The 19,941-nt window shown below is 39.9% G+C and overlaps 1 protein-coding gene across 1 annotated transcript in view; it reads left to right on the top strand.

Annotated features, from left to right (window-relative positions):
• Positions 1-12,961, top strand: part of ntrk3a (neurotrophic tyrosine kinase, receptor, type 3a) — a 374,839-nt gene extending 361,878 nt beyond the window's left edge. Inside the window, exons 17-19 of the mRNA XM_056282433.1 lie at positions 4,578-4,583; positions 11,378-11,536; positions 12,776-12,961. Of these exons, the coding sequence (XP_056138408.1) occupies positions 4,578-4,583; positions 11,378-11,536; positions 12,776-12,961 (351 nt within the window). The remainder of the gene's footprint in view (positions 1-4,577; positions 4,584-11,377; positions 11,537-12,775) is intronic.
• Positions 12,962-19,941: the final 6,980 nt, after the last annotated feature.

A 19,941-nucleotide genomic window follows, 5' to 3' on the forward strand; every position in this document is an offset into this window, starting at 1 on the left:
TGACATGGACAATTAAAGTGTGAGCAGAAGGGTGTAGGTCAGTGATAGAAGTGTTGTGTTCTGTCATGACTATTCTAAAACCAGAGGATTAGTAAGTGATGCCCTTAAGGATTTTACACAAACCTGATGAAGATGTCACCATATATTAAACAGGCTTGCTAATTAATTTACCCTGCTACCACTTTATTTAGATTAGTTACAGCTGAATGACTCTTGGACTCTGGATCAGATGCAAAATGTTCTCATGCTGGTCCCAAACTCTAAAAAATGTAAAAGTCAGGCTCACTTATGTCCCCAGTGTCTGGGAAGAAAAGGTTGCCTTCTCCGTTGATGGTAACTGCGGCTCAGAGGGAACTTCAGCAGACCCTCAACATTATAACTGGTGTGATGGGAAATCGTTTGTATTTGGCAGTAAATGTCAATGTCTCCATGGGGTCCCATCTTCCTGAGTAGCTTCTGTGGATAGTTTTCTCTTTAATGGTTTCTATAATGCCCCACAAGGGCTGCCTTTAGATGGCAACTAAAAAATGAGGACTGCGTCCTTCTAATTTTAACCCCTTGAAACACAGATTTTATTGATAAGTCAAGGGAAAATGTAGCTTATGCACCTTGAAGGATTCAATATATAAACGTCCCATATAAACTTGGTTTTGATGTGAAACTGAGTGGAGAGTTGTGTCTGCTATGGGGCATTTACAGGATCCATTGGGAAGAGGCATCAGCTTTCTAATGAGAGGCACGTTGAAATGTAGTTGGGCCATGTAACCACTGGAGAAGTATTAGCTGTAATTCTTTACTGGTTTCTATGGAAAGGTTGCACTTTGAGCACTCTTGACCCAGTGCCGGGACCTGATGTTGCTTCAGCACCTAGAGTAGGGAGTGCTTGAGCCCGTTTCAAAACTGAGGCAATTTCAACATTTGTTGGAGCACAACGCTCATCAGCGACACGCCATTTTCAACCAACCAATAAGGATGAAGGAAAGGCATGATAAAGGAAAGGCGTAAGCATGAGCTTTGGCAGAGCAGAGAATGAAAACAAACAAAAACAATAGAATATTGTGTTGATAACAGAAAACCTCTATTTGGCATCCCATCTGCAGATTATTGTTATATACATTTTTCCCACCCTTTCCCCCCCCCCCAATTGTATTGGCCAATTACCCCACTCTTCTGAGCCGTCGCGATTGCTGCTCCACCCCCTCTGCCAATGCGGGGAGGGCTGCAGACTACCATCTGCCCCCTCCGATACATGTGGAGTCGCCAGCCGCTTTTCACCTGACAGTGAGGAGTTTCGCCAGGGGGGCGTAGCGCGTGGAAAGATGTTACTACTTTTATGCAAAGCTCCAGCTCTTTGCTTCCATTAATCCTTTTTTTCAGGGTCGTTCAAAACAATGTTGAGATAGTTCAGTAGGGGGTTCGTTTTAGTAATGTGCAAATGAAGCATAAACCAACATAGTGAAGTTGTTCTTTTCAATTCATTCGAATAAAGTATTAATTTGAAATGGAACCGAAGTGCAATTGCATAAAATCTCAGAGCATGACGTACCAATTTCTGGTGGCCTATTTGGCAGTAACGCTAAAATACTTTCACCAGCTGACTTCTTTGACATCTAGCTGTAACCTTACTTTTAAATAACTAAGTGGCAAATATGGAGAAGAGTGGAATGAAAAGCTGAATGGCGCTGCTAGCACATCGCTGTTTCAGGTCATACCTTCAAGAACTACCAGTTCATTCAAAAGTCAATCAGTAGAGGGGAAATACAAACTACTTGAATCTGAATTTAGGATCAGAACCCAATCTAAGGAACAGAGGTTCAGCGCTCTGTAGCAATTTGCTCAAGTCTAAAACACACACACACACACTCTTGTACTTCTGACTTTATGAGGACCCCTCATTGACTACATTCACTCCCTTGCTCTTAATCCTGACCTTAACCATAAAAACTATATGCCTAGTTTTATCCTTAAAGTAGTCCTAATTTTAACCTTAACTCTAAACCCAAGCTCTAAAACTAAAATGGGCCCTTAAAGAAGTGAGGACCTGGCAACATTTCCTCATTTCGCAAAAAATGTCCTCATGCTGATGGTTAAAAACTACATTGGTATTCACAAAGGTAGAAGTACGAGAACACACACACACACACACACACACACACACACACACACACACACACACACACACACACACACACACACACACACACACACACATAAACATACTATGCCAAAATATTCCTCAAATATTCACACGCAGCCACATGCAATTTTACCCGCCCAGACTCAAACTCGCATACACTGCCAGAATAATTTTATCCCACATGCTCTTCTGTCTAACACACACCCTCATATTCCCAGTTGTACTTCAAATGTGAGGACAAAATGACTTGCCTATTAACATGCAACAGAAGTCTCCAATTTAGACCCACTCACTCTTACACTCACACACACACACTAAGGAGCAGCAGAGAAAATGAAGGAGAGAGTTAAATCTCCTCTGCAGTAATTCTCTTCCCTGTGCAGACTCCCTGCAGCCAAACAGAAAACGGGGCTCCTCGTCTATAGCTAACTAGCAGGGGAACAATTCAACTATACATGATTATCCAACACATCAATCAAAATTAAATTGAGTGCATACGTAAGTCTTATACAGACATGAAAAGCTATTGAATTGTTGACATATTCAACAAAGATTTTCAAGCCGGGAACCATCCAGTGAAAGTATATTTAGCCAATAAACACCATTTGAAGAGATTGGGTCTGATGAACCTGAGAAGATTTTTACTTTCACATAGGAGAAAGGATGAAATACCATGACCACCTACACTGAAAGGCATGGAGATCACTGTGGGGGAAGTCTGAGGTGTAATCAAAATAGTAATTTTTAAACATAGCTTTACTTTAGAGTTTTTGTTATTTAAAGTGGAATTCTCTTTAATTCAGAGTGGAAAAGTATCAGAAACTTTTCATAATTTTGTTGGGAACCCCCCTGCAGCCTTTTTGAATGATGGTTCAGGTTTTGCAGACCACACTTTGGGAACACATAGCTTTTGTCCTAGGTTAATGCTGCAGTTTGATTGGGGATTAAATCAACTGCAGTCCCCCTCTAATCTCATATGAAGGAAAATTCACATAAGCAGTGTTTAACAGCAAGTGCCCAGCTGATTTGCCAAATGTGAGGGCATCTAGCGCTATAGCACTGAGAACTCGGCAATAACGTGACAGGAGTAGCGAGGACGCCTGCATGTGTTTAAATGGCATCAGCAGCCATTCTAAAGCTCAGTTACAACAGCATTAAACATTTTAATTGTAATAATGTTCAAAAGTTTCTCAGTAGTTTGCCTGTTACATGTAAGGTCTACATTTATTAATCCCACTGCTGATATATTAAAGACCTGCATCTATAGTAATATGACATTGAGAAGTCAACTGTCTTTTTCTTTCTTTTTTTGGGGGGGTTCCCCCCTTTTTCTCCCCGATTGTATCCGGCCAATTACTCTACTCTTCTGAGCCCTCTCGGTCTGCGCTCCACCCCCTCTGCCAATCTGGGGAGGGCTGCAGACTACCACATGTCTCCTCTGATTCATGTGGAGTTGCCAGCCACTTCTTTTCACCTGACAATGAGGAGTTTCGTCTGGAGAACATAGCACGTGGGAGGATCATGCTATTCCCCCCAGTTCCCACTCCCCCTAAAACAGGCACCCCGGCCGACCAGAGGAGGTGCTTTTGCAGTGACCGGGACACATACTCACATCCAGATTCCCACCTGCAGACATGGCCAATTGTGTCTGTGGAGGCGCCCAACCAAACCGGAGGTAACACGGGGATTCGATCCGATGATCCCCATGTTGATAGGCGACGGAATAGACTGTTACACTACCCGGACGCCCCTAACTTTCGGCTGCACTAAATTGTCCCTAGGTGTGAATGTGTGTGTCGGCCCTGTGATGGCTTGGCAGCCTGTCCAGTGGGTCTCCCCGCTTGCCGGCCAATGACTGCTGGGATAGGCTCCAGCATCCCCATGACCCTGAGAGCAGGATAGGTGGTTTAGATAATGGATGGATGGTTCACTTTTTTTGTCCTTGATGTTCTGATGTTAGGCAATGTGATGAAAGCATGGGGAAGTCTTAAGTATTCAAGGATCTCATAAACATATCTAAAATTCATGTTAAAAACCAAACAGATTATTGTTTTTTTGATCTGCAGTGTTTTCTTAACTATTAATTGTCTGCAGGGAGGCAAACAGTTGGCAGCAAGGAGAGGAGAGGAAGGCTTTCATACCCAACATAGTTTATTTTCTAGCAAAAGCTTCTTTTCTCACTGTTTTCAATTGAAGGGATGCGTTGTTTACATCCTGGAAGTACTGAGAAGTGTTTTGAATGAATGATTGATTTATGAATGAATGAATGAATTATTTCGATCATACATGTGTTCATATGCAGCAGACAGAAAAAAAGAAAAAAAATCATCGCACATATTTACATCAGTCCATTTTACACAACAAAACTCAATCAATCAATGACTGAAAAAGGAATAGGCTGAAGCCCAAGGCTTACTGTTGCCTATCCTATACAGGATAGGTAACGGTAAGTCCAGTATGCCTGGTGGGAAAAATTCAAAACATTTTAACTTCAGTATGATGTTGAAGTTACTCAACAGTCCTGTACTTGCAGCAGCAGCCTCCCCTAAACTTATTTATTTATTTTATTTTTTAAATGTTATTACTTTATTGAGCCCCGTGGGGAAATTCTTCCTCTGCATTTAACCCATCCTAGCTATGTAGCTAGGAGTAGTGGGCAGCCGCCGTGCAGCGCCCGGGGACTGCCCACTGCCAACTAGGTATGCTGCTGGTTAAGACTGGCGTGCCTTTTGGACACAGACTTCAAACTCTTGGACAACTGTTTCAGTGTAGAACGATTGGATTAGCCCCAGGCTAACTCTCCACCTGAGGCCAAGGGTTGAGACATGCTTTAAACTTCTACTCCAAAATTAATACGGCAATGATAGGGGGAAATGCAAAACACTTGCAGTGAAACCAAATCCACTGGTAAGTGGTTGAAGTCTGAGAATAATAATAATCAGAGGGCTCTTCCATTTGACATGAGGATGCATTAGATGAGGCACATGAAAGGAAATGTGCAGGTACAAGAGAGGCAGAACAGAGGCAGGGAAAGATGAAGACAGGATGGTGGAATGGAGAGCAGAATGTAGGAGAGGAGGAGGTTACAGATTTAAACAGGTGAAGGAGTAAAAAGCAAACAGGAGGATGAGCCAAGGAGAAGGAGAGAGATATTGATGCCCAAAATAGGGAGTGGGGGAATAGTCTAACATGGTGTAGTAGCTTAAGGAGGATTTGTCAATGCGGTGCAGGAATATATTTCTTTTGTGGGTCTTGATTAGGAGGCACATGTCGCACCAGTCAAGCCATTTCATGATTTTGCAGTAGTGTATGCTAGTCCGCATGAATAATTGTTAGCTCATTTAATGATCTACACGTATTATAATAGGGAATAAATTTTGGGTTTTTCATCAATTTTGAAATATCCTCTTCAATTATTCATTAGTGGTTAAAAGGAAAATCCACCCTATAACAGCCCACAGATAATGTAGTCATACAAATTCTGTGATCTAAAATTAATAAATTATGTTTGGGGGTGTAATTTTGCTTTTAATAAACATTATATAGAGATGTAGGAAACTTTTTTTAATACATAGCAGTATGAAGAAAACAAGCTTGTACTGCTATGTATTTAAAAAAATGTCCTACATCTATATTGATATTCCGCTCCTCATTAGTTGAGCACTCTTAGCAACACCATTGACGGTTTCCGGAAGAAAAAGAAAACGCTATATATATATATATATATATATACATATATTTATGTGTGTGTGTGTGTATGTATATGTATGTATGTATGTATTTATATGCTTGCTGGTTGTCCATCGTGCCCGATGATGACCATCTTCTTCTATTTGTGGGTCCTTTGAGGACTCAGATAGCAGAAGATACCTGCGCAGAGATGGTTTTTAAAGTGGCATGGGGGGTGCGCTTCTCCCAATGCCACATGACTTGATTGTAGAGGTCATGGTTCCGATGGCAAAGGGGGGTCCCTACGACCGGCACCTCCACACAACTGCAGGGGGCTGCCGGAAATCCAGTTTTTCGGAAACCGCCTCGAAGCGTACCGCCACAGCTTGCTTTTCTGTTGAGGTAAGCTCCCTTAGCCTTATGTCTTCCCAGACTCACCCACAAGGCAGCGGGGCAGTGGTTGATAGGTGCCAGGGCGTGTCCACCAGGGTGGGCCTGCACACCATATCTCTGGGGCCCACTGCTGCTCCGAGATCCCCTGCCAAGTTAGCCTGGGGCCACAAGACCCCAGTTACCACGTGTGGCCACGGGGAGGCCTGGCAGGAGTCTTGGTGAAGGAGAGGCTATGTACTGGCAAGGGAAGGCTTACACGCTAGGATGCTTCCCTATTCGCCACAAAGGCTAGCCAGCGGCAGCAGGCTAAGGGCAGGAAAGACACAAGCGGGTTGGAAGAACACATGCACCTTCCCTCCAACTACACACTGCTGCACTAGACGCATCACAACACCCTGTGTGTATGTACACACACACACACACACACACACACACACACACACACACACATACATACATATATATAAAGCTTTGTTAAAAGAAACATTCAACGGTAGAGCAAGTGCTCAACAAATAAGGAGCAAAATAATCCAGTGAGTTAAGTAAATTCTTTATGAGACAGCCTGTTTCACGCTATAAGCAATCATCAGCTTGCTTATGGCATGAAACATGCTTGTACTGTCTCATAAAGAATTTACTTGACTCACTATATATATTTTATTATTTTATTTATTTGTGTTTTCTGTGATTGTTCAACAGGACATAGTAATTAACACTTAGCACAACTGATATGTTTTTTTGTTGTTGTTTTTTTGGAACTACAACATAAGTCCTCACACATCCTTCATCTAGCCTGTTAGCCTTAAAGAAATATATTCATACTCTTGATTACTGATAACAATCTCACTATTGTACACATAGTAATCCTTCCAGAGGAAATGTATGTTTCAGTTTCGGATTACTTAAAAAATGGTTGAAAATTATTATGAGACGGGGCGTCCGGGTGGCATAGCGGTCTATTCTGTTGCCTACCTACACGGGGATCTCTGGTTCGAATCTCTGTGTTACCGCCGGCTTGGTCGGACGTTCCTACAGACACAATTGGCTGTGTCTGCGGGTGGGAAGCCGGATGTGGGTATGTGTTCTGGTCGCTGCACTAACGCCTCCACTGGTCAATCTGGGCATTTGTTCAGGGGGGAGTGGGAACTGGGAGGAATAGGGTGATCCTCCCACGCGCTACGTCCCCCTGGTGAAACTCCTCACTGTCAGGTGAAAAGAAGCGGCTGGCAACTCCACATGTATCGAAACATCCCTCCCCGGATCGGCAGAGGGGGTGGTGCAGCAACTGGGACAGCTCAGAGAGTGGGGTAATTGGCATCAAGTACAATTAAGGAGAAAAAGGGGGGGGAAGAAAAGAAAATGGTAATGAGACAATGATGAAAAATTTAGGCTCTGTAAAAAGCTTGGCTGGATCGTTACACTGAAGTCAAGAGGAAGGAAAAAAGAAGCGTAGAATCTCAAAAATGTACAAGTCTCTTGACATGGCACAGTCAATACATACAGACCAGTGTTGAAACACTGATCATTTTACTTAAGAAGAGGATAACATCCAGAAAGAATTTAGACTCGATGCGTTGTGTCTAGATTAACAACAATATTTACTGTTTGTGAGTTATCCCAAGTAAGATAAATTAGCTTAATTTACAACTATAGAATGTGCTGAACAAATTTGATTAAAACTGGTGTAAAAAGCTAACATAACAATTTAAGCTGGCAGGTTCTTTGGTTTATTGGTTAAGAGTAAAATTATACTGCTGATTCATTACTGAATCATAATATCGTTTCTGGCAAAACATACTAAACTTATATACTGAAGTTTTACAATTTTGGGATTGTAATTCGAATTCCATTACCCCTTATGACGTTATCAGTCATGATTTCACAACTTGCACATGGATGACTTCATCAATCTCATTCAAAACACATTTGTCTTCATTCACTTTCACTTGCAAGTTTATAATTATTGGAACAAGCAATGTCTGGTATCATATATTTCTCAGTTATTGTAGCTGGTTACAGATGCCAATTTCTTGTAATCAGAAAAATGTAATTCCAAATATTATTCTCACTGCAGTGGATAAAAGATAAACTGACAAATGATGAAAGATTTGATAAATTCCAAATTTAATAACTTTTTCTTAAGATTTTCCAACATTAACTACCACCAAGTTGTTCATATACCATGGCCAACATGTTCATAATAAACTGAAACTTAATCATATATGAAAATGAAACCCCTACTCAGTATATTCTTAAACAGTAACACAGACAAAATGAGACAACCAGAAATGATTAACACATTAGTGATTTATATCCTGTACTATTATTGGAACACAAGGCGATTCATTCATCTTCATCCATTCCCATCAATCAGATTAATTTTGTTCAGATGAAAACTACCTTACTCCAAATGAGGATTTGAGAAAGAATGATTTTTTTCCCATCAGTATTAATGCCAGTCCATTTTTTTAAATAATAGGACAAGGTTTTGAATAGCACCCAATGCTCAGAAGATGGTCTGAGCCCATCAAGGACCATACAAACGTTGATTTCAACATAAGGGAAAAAAACACAAGATTAGTTACAGGGTTTTCATAAAACCACAGCAAGTTGTGATTAATACAGTATCCAGATGAGGCATTTTACCTCTTAATCTTAACCTCATTGATGGAAGAGGGCTTAGCATAGGATGCCTTTGATTTGAAGGTGCCATTTTTCTCAGCACTTACATCCTCTGTGCATACGTTTGGTATTGGTTTGTTCAGACAATCAGCTCAAGCTTCATTTCTCTCTTCCTTTCTTGCATTCATTTCCTTTTTTCCTTCTTTAACTTGAACATTTCATTATTCTGTCACTTCTTTCTTCCATCATCCTCTTGATCCTTTCTTCTTTTATTATGCTACATATTTGTAGCTTCAGGAGAAACCCCAAATCTAAGAGTCTCTAAGCCAGGCCTAAGAGCCTCAGCAAACCCCAATGTAAGATACAAGAGGGGGAAAAATGAATTAAAAACTATTGAAGCAATATGCTTTAGGGGATTCAGGATACAGTCTTTCAATGTGAATGTTTAAAGGATGGCATCAAATATTAGAGCCATACTTAGTATAGTTTCTAGCTTCTGTGGGGAGTTTTTCATGGTCACAATTATTGAATGAACTATATGAATAAAATGTTAATTCTGTTTGAGGATGGCGTTCCTTTTAGTTCAATGTATTTAATCAAAACTGTATGAAATGTTTTATTTATTGAATCCTATATGGAGCCTTTTTTTTCTGTTTTAGGGCTCTAGGTTCCGGGTCATAGTTCACGGTGCAAGTCGATCTAAAGTGCACTGGTGGTAATTGGGTGCAATGGAGGCACAGTTGTAAAAGGGTTGAATTAGAAGGAATAAATTATCAGTAAGAGTGCTGGGGGCTGTCTTCAATTTTGGCCAGTCAAATCAGTTCTTCTCATTACCTTTAAAAGCAGCGCGCTCTCTGACATGGCGAACTGCCAATTTCGTAATGGACAGCGAAAGTCCAGACCGGCTAAGGCAGAACAGCTTCTCCCTGGAGGAAACTGGTGTCCTTGCTCAGGAGGTGCAGAGTCACCAAGTGTGCATACAACAGATTAACACCGATTGCAATGTGATATGAGACAACATGCAAACATGATTATTTGACAGGCTACCGTTTAACGTGTCTTCGTTCTCACCAGCGCCTCCCTCGCTTTCCTGCACATTCTGTGAACACAGCGGGAGACCTGAAATAGTTGTGATCGCAGATCAATTAGCCTAGGCAATGAGTTTGTTCTTTCAGGTTGAATTAGGTTAATTGAAATATTGAAATCCTTGTCACCATGTTGTTTTCCATGCATAAACATAAATTATGAATAATATAGAAGTGGCTAGCAACTATTTTAATGTTTAATATATAATATTTGGTCAAACTCTTTCTACATCCTGACAGCTATCACGGAAGAAGATGCATTGGAAAACGAGGTCTCTATGGCCGCCCTTGGCGCTGTAAATGGAGACAGAAAATGTTGGCTGTACCCGCTCCTTATCAGCCAATCAGGAGAGTGTTTTGCAAGCCGGCGTCTCCATTGATCCCTATATGCTGTCAATCAGTTTGCGCACTCACAAGAGTCTTAGGCAGAGATTAGGGGGCGGATTCTTTTACAGTATGTTTTCAAACTATAGCTAGATCTTGCTAACTTCGACTCATGATCGCTTACCCCCACTTTAAATGTTATCAAAATCAGACTGAAATTGAAACATCACTTATTGTTTTGATTCTCTTTCAATGTTGAAGGAGAATTTTATTCCTCTTTCAATGTTATATTATGTAAATTGTGTGAACACAACATCTATTGCATGCTGTCCATCTTGGGAGAAGATCCCTCCTCTGTTGCTCTCCCTGAGGTTTCTTCCTATTTTTTCTCCCTGTTAAAGGTCTTTTTTTAGGGAGTTGTTCCTTATCCAGTGAGAGAGTCTAAGGACAGGATGTTGTGTTGCTCTTAAGCCCACTGAAGCAATTTTGTAATTTGTGATATTGGGCTATACAAATAAAATTGAATTGAATTGAATTGAGTTGAATTGAATTCTCTTCCTGAATTCAGTTTTTCAATTTTTGTCTTTTTAAAAGAGCTCCCCCTAGTTCATGCTCTCTCAGCGATGTTTTTTCTTTCTTTCTGGTACTCATGATGTCATCAAACACTATCATTTACGATCAGATCAAATCATTAAACTCCACCCACTCTTACCGCCAACCCTTGCTTGTCACTCCAAGGTCAGCTCATGAATATTAAAGATGACTCGACCATGCCCTCATATTTCTGGGTATTGGTCATTTTCAAATAAAGAATGTTGCTGAATCTTTTATGATGCTCTGTTCAATGTTTTTGGTCTTGAAAAGTTAAATTTGATTACTGATTTTGGTCTGACTTTATATCAAATTATCAATTATATTGACAATTGCCTGTGGTTAAGTTTACTCACATTGATTTGCCAGCTAACCTTTTGTCCAGATATTATAGCCCGTCTTCCTCACTTCCTAGGTTAGAAGATAAACCATGCTGTGAATGATAAATGTGCTCTCTAAAACCAGCATGTAAAAGAAGTTCAAAGCCTAGAATGCACACAACTAACAGATGCTTCCTCTTCTCGGTGTGTGCATATTCATGCATGCATTTCTTTAGGTGGGAGGTCACACCATGCTACCGATCCGTTGGATGCCCCCAGAAAGCATTATGTACAGGAAGTTCACTACAGAGAGTGACGTGTGGAGTTTTGGAGTCATTTTGTGGGAGATCTTCACCTATGGCAAACAGCCATGGTTCCAACTGGCCAACAATGAGGTACTCAATCAATTTATGTTTTCATATCCATGTATTTCAATGTTGACATGGTAATATGGTTGAGGGAAAAGTAACGTGTGAAGGTTCAGACTTAGCCCCCGGAGGAGGGTAACAAGTCTGAAATAGATGTATTCTAGAGTAGAAGGAAAAGTAACATGTGATGGTTCAGACTTAGCCTCCGGGGGAGGGTAACAAGTCCGAAATAGATATATTCTAGAGTAAAGCATGAAGAAAAATTAGATATCAAAGGTTGAAAATGTAAGATTTACACACATTGTTTGGGCGATGGTGATGGTTCCAGTTGGGAAATAACTGAGTTTGGGTGAATAATCTGACTTCCTTTGTGTTTGTGTGTATGTTTGTATGTGTGTGAGAATGTGTGTGTATGTATGTGTGAGTGTGTGTGCATCCGTGTGTGCATGTGAGACTGGTTTTCATTATATTTACTCAGAAAATTCAGATCTGATCTCAGATTCTGTTTCTGTGTCTTTATGTGTGGGTATACCAGTTGTGCACGGGAGGGGGAAATTACCAATCTGCATTTGGTTGTTGGTGTGACATGTAAATCCTGATACGTTAATTGTTTATTTCATGTGTAAAATGCTCTCATTTTCATTCCATCACACCTTGGCAAAATGTGTTATTGCAGTGTCTGCCATAAGCCTGTTTCCATTTCTTCCATTTATGATTTAATAATAATTTAGTTTTGTTGTGGACAGGGTTGATGCCTCGATCCGCTCAGTGTTGGATAGATTATATGAAGACACTTAGCTACCACATGTTTTTAAGACACACAGTCCTTTTCAAAGCAGCTTTGCTTCTCATGGTTCTGCAAAGATTTCTTTATGTTTAATTTCCTCCAAATCTCCCCAACATAGGGAAACTTTACTGAATTTTAATATAAGCCCAAATAACATATCTACAGATTGGCACCTCAGTACACACAGTGGCACTGACTAACATACACACAATTCACCAAAACATTTGGAATGACATTTAGATGCTGAATGACATTTAGACTAAAGTCTGTGAGGATTCAACAAAAAAATGGCTGTTTGGCAAAACACGTATTAACCATACCAAATTTCCCAATATGATATTGAAAAGCTAGGAAGTATTAAATCTAATTTTGTTTTATATGCTATACAGCATTCTCTAAACTTGTTTGGTACAATATCAACATTATGAACTCTCACTCTTTCATTCATTCTCTGTCTCTCTCTTCCTCTCACTTCTCAGGTGATAGAGTGTATTACTCAGGGCAGGGTGCTGGAGCGTCCAAGGGTTTGTCCTAAGGAGGTCTATGATATGATGATCGGCTGCTGGCAAAGGGAGCCACAACAGCGCTTGAACATTAAGGATATTCAGAAGATGCTGTTCACCCTGATGAAAGCCACACCGGTCTATCTAGATATACTGGGATAGAGAAGGAATGCAGTTGGAAAGAATGGGATGGATCTTGGAATGAACAACATCAGAATGGGTGAGAATCAATTGAAATGGATTTCATCAGGCTGAACCAAAATCGCACTGGAGTTGATCTTGGATTTGGACTTGATTTGAACAAAATGCACTCTGATGGAAGTTCTAAGTGATCATCTGTTTGACTAGAATAGATTAAAATGGAACAAAAATGACTGAGATGGACCTGACTGGATTGGACTTTACTGGATTTGATTGCTCCCGAAAGGATTTGAGAGGAATAAAAATGGATTTCTCTGGGCTGGAATAGATTGGAATGGATTGGATTGGATCTTTTTTTTTCTTTTTTCTTTTTTCTTTCTTTTTTCTTTTTTGCATTGCATTGCAGTGCCATATAATAGAATGAATTGAGTTACTTTTAGTCACTAAAAGTAATTGTTCTGGTCTGGTCTTGTTTGTTCAAAGTTTCTCCATCTCCACTTAATTGAACTCAACATGACTAGACTAGACTGTCATTGACTGCACTGGGTCAAATTGTATTGGACAACATTAGACTGTATTAATCTGGCCTGGTCAGAATAGGGTTGGCTTGATTTTTGTGTCTTATTTGTTCTGCCACAATCCTCATCTTGCCTGCATACCCTATCACATCTCAAATTTATTTTACGTGATCTAGATTTATGCAGATCTGTTTATGTCCAGTTCTACACAAAGCTTTGTCTAGCACAATATGGCTAGACTCAGTGCAGCTATGTTTCAGATACCTTGTCCTGGATTATCATTTTGCCATTTACCCCGAATGACCCAGCTCTGCTTCTGTCTGTCTCTCGACATTGCCTAGCTAGCCTGGAACACCTTGTCTTGGCTGCATTTAACCTACCTGGGATTATAGTCATTCCCCTGCTATAGGCTTACTTGGCCTGTTTGAGGATTGTCACTGAAAGGTACATGGCCATCATACAGTATCATCATCTCTGGATCTCACTGCTTAACAGCCTGAACATTTTCATAAGGAAGCTCCTCAGCACCTGTGTAACAATGGAGCCCAGACGTGTTTTGGAAATCATCTAAAAAATCATTATTTTCTAAATTTGAGGGCACACAAGAATACCCAATCTCAGTTGTCTGTATTTGGACATCTGCTGGGCTAGCCTTGCCTGATCTGCTCAAGGGGTAATTATGTATGGCTTAGGTGCACAACATTATATTGACACTATGTGGTTGCTCCCTCTTTTGAGCTATTGGAGTGTTGATATCAGTTGTGGAAGCACATCCTCCATAATGCCCCCCCAAGACTCTGATGATCCAAACATGCTCGCCGCTGATGTCTGTAATTGCCAATTCTGTCTGTTTACTGATCTCGTCTGGAATCTATTTCTCTGGTCGGATTCACCTTTCTCTAGTCAAGGATAAACCAACTGAGGAACCTAAAACAATGACCTATTGCTATGTCATCTTACAAAAATCCTCCTTTATCAATGACAGTGACGGGCTTCAGCTTGGATTGATGGATCTTATGAGAAGCGGAAAAATATTGTCTGGATAATTGTTTCATTGAGCTGTGAAAATTGGATGGCCATGAGGACAACAGTGAAGTCAGAGTCACTGTTTTTTCTGGGCACCCGGTGAACTGTTTTAGTATAAACATTGACGAAAAAGAAGACAAAAGATGATAACGTTGGGGATGAAATTTGACTGCTAATAATACAAACCACTCAATTGTAGGTAGACCACAACCAATTAAAAGAGGACTATGTCAATACATGGGGTGGGTGGGGGGTATTGTTCACAGTCTCAGCACTGGGGCCAGATTTAACTTTAGCAGGAGTTGTCATTTGAACCTAAAGGAAACAGTAAAATGTGCATGAATCAGATCGGTCATCTGATGCACTCACTATCTTCTAGTGTTAGCTCCATGTCAGCTCACTACATCGCTACCATCTGCTCAACTTGACTAAACCCTTTACATAAACAGACCATTATTCAACAATGCCAGTTCCATATTAACCCACTCTTCACATCCATACAAACTTGACCTGACTTTCCAACCCTGAGCCTAGAAGTGTGGCCTGAGTGACTGTCTGTCACCATAGAGATGGACCTAAGTGCCTCCTACTTCTTTCTAAACACTGGAAACAAAACAACAGTCTTTTGAATTGAAAGCACTTTTACATTTTGTTTACCTGCTAAAAAAAATTGTACATTAGCTCTAAATGTCTTTCTTTTTTTCCTACAAACAGTCTACTTTCAGCATTCTCAGTATTGCAAAAAAGACAAAAAACAAATAAAACAAAGACAATGTAAGAATAAAGCAGAAGCCCTGGAGATACTAAAAAAAAAAGAAGCTTTTTCCCCCCATTCCCTTTGCAGAGTAAACTACCCAATGTGACATTTCAGTGTTTTTTTTCTTCATTTTTTTTATTTTTCTAAAACACATGCAAACACACAGACACGCACGCACGCATACACACACACACACACACACACACACACACACACACACACACACACACACACACACATATATATTTAATATGTGTATGTTTGGTTTTTTTTGTTTTTGAGACAAAGTGTTGACCTCTGCCATTCTCCGAAGCCATTGGACCATTCTGTCGCTGGGCGGAAAAACTGACCATCTCTAAGATAGCAGCTGGCTGGGAGGATGCCTTTAAGGATTGCTTGAAGAAAGCCTTAGTGCACTTGCTGAGACTGGATTGGCAAAAACAGCTTTATGGTAACAAACTCTAACTCAAAACAAAGGAGATACCAGTCAGCCAATAAAAACATGTTACTTTAAAATGATTGTATATACTGTAAATTTCTGTCTCGAGATATGTTAACTTATTTCATTTTTTTTTTCTGGTTTAGATTATTTTTTAGCTTCTTGGCGTGTTGTTATATGGTTAAGTGAAAGCCAATAGATATTTTATTCTTTGTTTTTCTCCCAGTTGAATTGTTGCATTAGTTACTTCATCAAGTCATATTGTTACACAACAATTTGCATTTTGATCAGTTGCATTTAATTTTTCCCATCTATTGATTTGATGATGTGATGACAATGTATGTATCAGGGAAACAGAACAGATGTAAATGGCTAATATTTTACTAAGCTGCTCACAGTAAAAGTACCATTCCAGGATCTTGATAGGTTGTGTTGTTGCCCATATTATTTAACACTTTGAAAAGGTGATATGGTCCTGTATTTGTTTTGACTTTAGTCTGTATTATTTGGTTGTACCGTATAGTCAGGCTTTTCCAGATAGTTTGCTTATTTTTCCAGCTGGCCTGAAAAATCATAAACCAGGATTTGCTCGTGAACTCTTATTTTCTGTTTATAGATTTCAATTCTTTCCCTTTTGCCTCTGATTTGACTAGGCTACAACACAATGCAAGCCTCCATAGTTTTTATGAAAGATTTTTTTCTTGTTTTCTGCTTCAAGGGGCCACAGCCATAGCAATTTCTCTTTTTATTTTTATATTGTGTTGGTGTAAGAATGGGAAAACTAACTATGTGAGGTTTCGTCATGATCTGAAAAGCATCCCTTCTCTGAGAGGCATGTTGTGAAGAGTAACAACCATCCTCGTGCCATCTGCATCGCAATGAGTAGAGCGCCTGGTGTATGAAGTGATAATCATCTATATTAACGTTACTATGACCCCACATATAGTCCTGTTCATCCCCTCAGTGTATCGCAGTTATATCTGTTTTCCATGTAATTTTGCATCATGTGTGTTCTTGCAGAGCTCTGAGGATCATTACCTGTTAACATTATTTAAGTTGCTTTAGGCCTGCTTATGCTGCTTTTCCAAGGTAAATATATTCAGTCCAGTTTGGCCTGGGAGGACAAATCAATACACGGGATAACTAGAGGATCTCTAGTGCTCAGCTTGGTTAGATCTGGATGAAGAATGTTTTTAAGTAAGTCTTTTTAGACTTACATGTTCAATCACTGAGGAAATATTGGGTTGCATTTAAAACCATTTTGAAGATTAATATATGCGTGGGTGTTAGACATGTTTGACGAGTGTCAGTCGACACATGAAAGTGTGACGCAGCATCTATCATTCATAATATGGCAAAAATTCTTGTCATTTTCGTGTTAATAAAAGGTTAGCAAATGTGGTGTTGAGGTTGGATTTCCAAAACTGTCCGGCCATATCAGCCGAAAGTGTCATGTGTCAAGCACAGAGAAACACTAAAGGGTACCGCTTCACCAGACGAACCTGTACCAACTAGAGACATAACATAGCCATGTGGGCAAAGAAAAGGCAAAAAAATAAAAATAAATAAGAACAAGGTATATTGTCCCCTGTGCTATGTCAAACAATATCTCAAAGCTTCTTGTGTTTCACACAGAAAAGCATAATTTCCATTGTAAACAATGTGGAAAAGATAGGAATGTTTAAAAAACTTTTTTTTTTTGGATGAAGCTGTAACTTTAGGTAAATGCTTTACATTCACTGTGAATACTGTTTTTCTACCTGTTCTCTGCCATGCCATTTCTCACAAATAAGGTCTGTGAGCAATTTGCTGCGTCACAAAATAATTGACCTTTCGCAAAGTCCCGCCCCCCTTAGTTACTGTTGCTATGCCCGTCAAGCATTTCAGAACTATCCAGGAAGTAGCCGGAAAACACCAAAACATGAAGGAAGAAATCGGCACATTGTGTGGGTAAAAGTAACAGTAATAATACGTTAGATGTATTAGCTATCAATAATAGCTAGTAGCAAACTTAGCTTGGAGCAGACAGGTATTTTTGTTGATTTTGGATGGATTAAGCTGGCCATGGGGTCGGCTATACTGCGAAATCTATTGCTGACATTGCGCTTCTTGCGTTCTGGGTTTCGAGAAGGGAAAGAAAATGACACCCCCTCAAAACTTTTCAGATATCTAGTATCCGATTTGCAGATCCCATAGGCACACCGTTTCAGCATTTTGTTGTGTGTTTGAAAGCTTGATGGACCGTTGCTAAGGTAGGATTGGACAAGCACCGTTCTGGGGTGGTACTTTGCAAAAGGTCAATTGGGAGCAGTTTCATCTGTGTGCCCATTTTCCTGTCAAGCCTCTGAGTCTGGTTTCCACTGGCCATGCTTACCACACTGTGAGTGGGCTTAAACCAGTCTGAAGTGACTTAGAAGGCCTTAATGCATAAAGAACACTGAGTCTACTTAGTGAAACTGCTTTAAGTGTTTTTGTCGTACAGAAAGTTAGTCAGAGACTTCTTCCACTACAATAAGTAATCCATGAGCTTGTGCATTTCTGGTCTTGTTGTATTGACTGTGTTCTAATTGCAGTTTGCAGATGTTATCTAACAGCTATAGTTTTGAAATATTTTGCATTTTACCCACGGGATGCATTCACTAACAACATTTGGCACCCAAAAGTGGGTCAAACCAAACACTAACTGCAATCATAAACGGCTGCTGTGAAGGGCGAACTCAATCAATGGAAGATTCTCTTAACGAGATACTGAAAATGCAGCAATTTTGTCTCCACAGTTAAGTCATTTGTATCATGAGCCATGTTGCGCTGTATGTGTTTTAAGGTAATCCTTGAAGGATTTTCTCCTTAATAGTAAAAATGCCTGTGATTACTCTTTACTTCTGCTGGCACACTAAGAACATTGGAAGAAGTAGTTGCCAGTTATCTGCTCATATTAATGTGACGATTTAATCCATAAAAGCAGTTTGCAGTGCTGTACTATGAGAAAATCCGACACTTGTTACCTTTGAATTTCCATGTTATATCTCACATACTCATATATCTACATAAGTGTTACGCATTCACTAACACAAAGCTTTGGTAAGTGACATTTCTTCTTAGAAGCGAGACTTCGTGTGGTTTGGAATTCAGCATCTGTACTTTATCTATTCAGCTGCTCCCCTATACATGTAAACACATGCACGCACGCACGCACCCACCCACACACACCCACCCACCCACACACACACACACCAGTGCCACATGGATGAGTACAGGTACATTCAACTGGCAGACAAACACACACTGGGGGAGACAGTTTTAGACTTAGTAAAAACTAAAAGGGATTACAGGGACTTTTGCTTTTATTGTCTTTTTTTCTCTCTCTCTACCGGTTCATCGCACACTCTTGTCATCTGCTGCTTTCTTGGTCTTTCTCTGCTCTCTGTAGTAGCTCTGTTTATCTCTCTTTCTCCTCCACCCAGCTTTTCCCTCACCTCTCCCCTCTTTTCAGCTTTTTCATGTTTTCCATGCAAAGTATTTAAGATCAATTGTAGGCCAGTTTTAAATGTTAAAGCCATCGTTACTCAACATTAAATCATATTCTCTCTCTCTCTCTCTGTAATGTGTCGTATAACTGTCTCCATATTATCATTTATAACTATGTATTAGAATAATTTGAAACCTTATATATCTTTTTAAAAAGATGAGATGTTGTCACCTTTTAAGAAGGCTGTGTGTATGATTCTGATACTTCAAATTAAAAGTTGCTTCATCTTTGAAAGGTGGGGTTTGAGCCTTCTTTTCCTCTCCTCTGCACAACCCTGTTCAGGCTAAGACACATTTCTATTATCACAAAGTTTCATAACTCTACACAGTAATTACTCTATTATATTTCCAGTCCTATCATTTCATTCTTTAAATAATGATCTGCTTTATTCAACACAGCCGTCCTCATTAACTGAAGTACAAACTTTGTTCTTTTCTGTTCTATTCTGTTTTTTTTCTATTTAATTATATTTTCTTGTTTTTATGATGACAATCGTGGTTTTTAAAGTTATATGCACTTATATGCTTGGACTTACAACAACATTGACGGTTTCGGGGAAAAAAACGCTATATAATAACAACACGGATACAGGAAAAAAGATTTTAATGCATTGCAGTACAGGCCTGTTTCATGCGTCTCGCACTCATCAGCTGCTATGTTTTTTTCACAAAGAATCATACCCTTACGTTGCCCAGCGTCTCGCCCCTAAATTCGGTTGGACAGCGACCAATC

The sequence above is a fragment of the Lampris incognitus genome, chromosome 6 (assembly GCF_029633865.1).
Source record: "Lampris incognitus isolate fLamInc1 chromosome 6, fLamInc1.hap2, whole genome shotgun sequence".
NCBI classification, from domain to species: domain Eukaryota; kingdom Metazoa; phylum Chordata; class Actinopteri; order Lampriformes; family Lampridae; genus Lampris; species Lampris incognitus.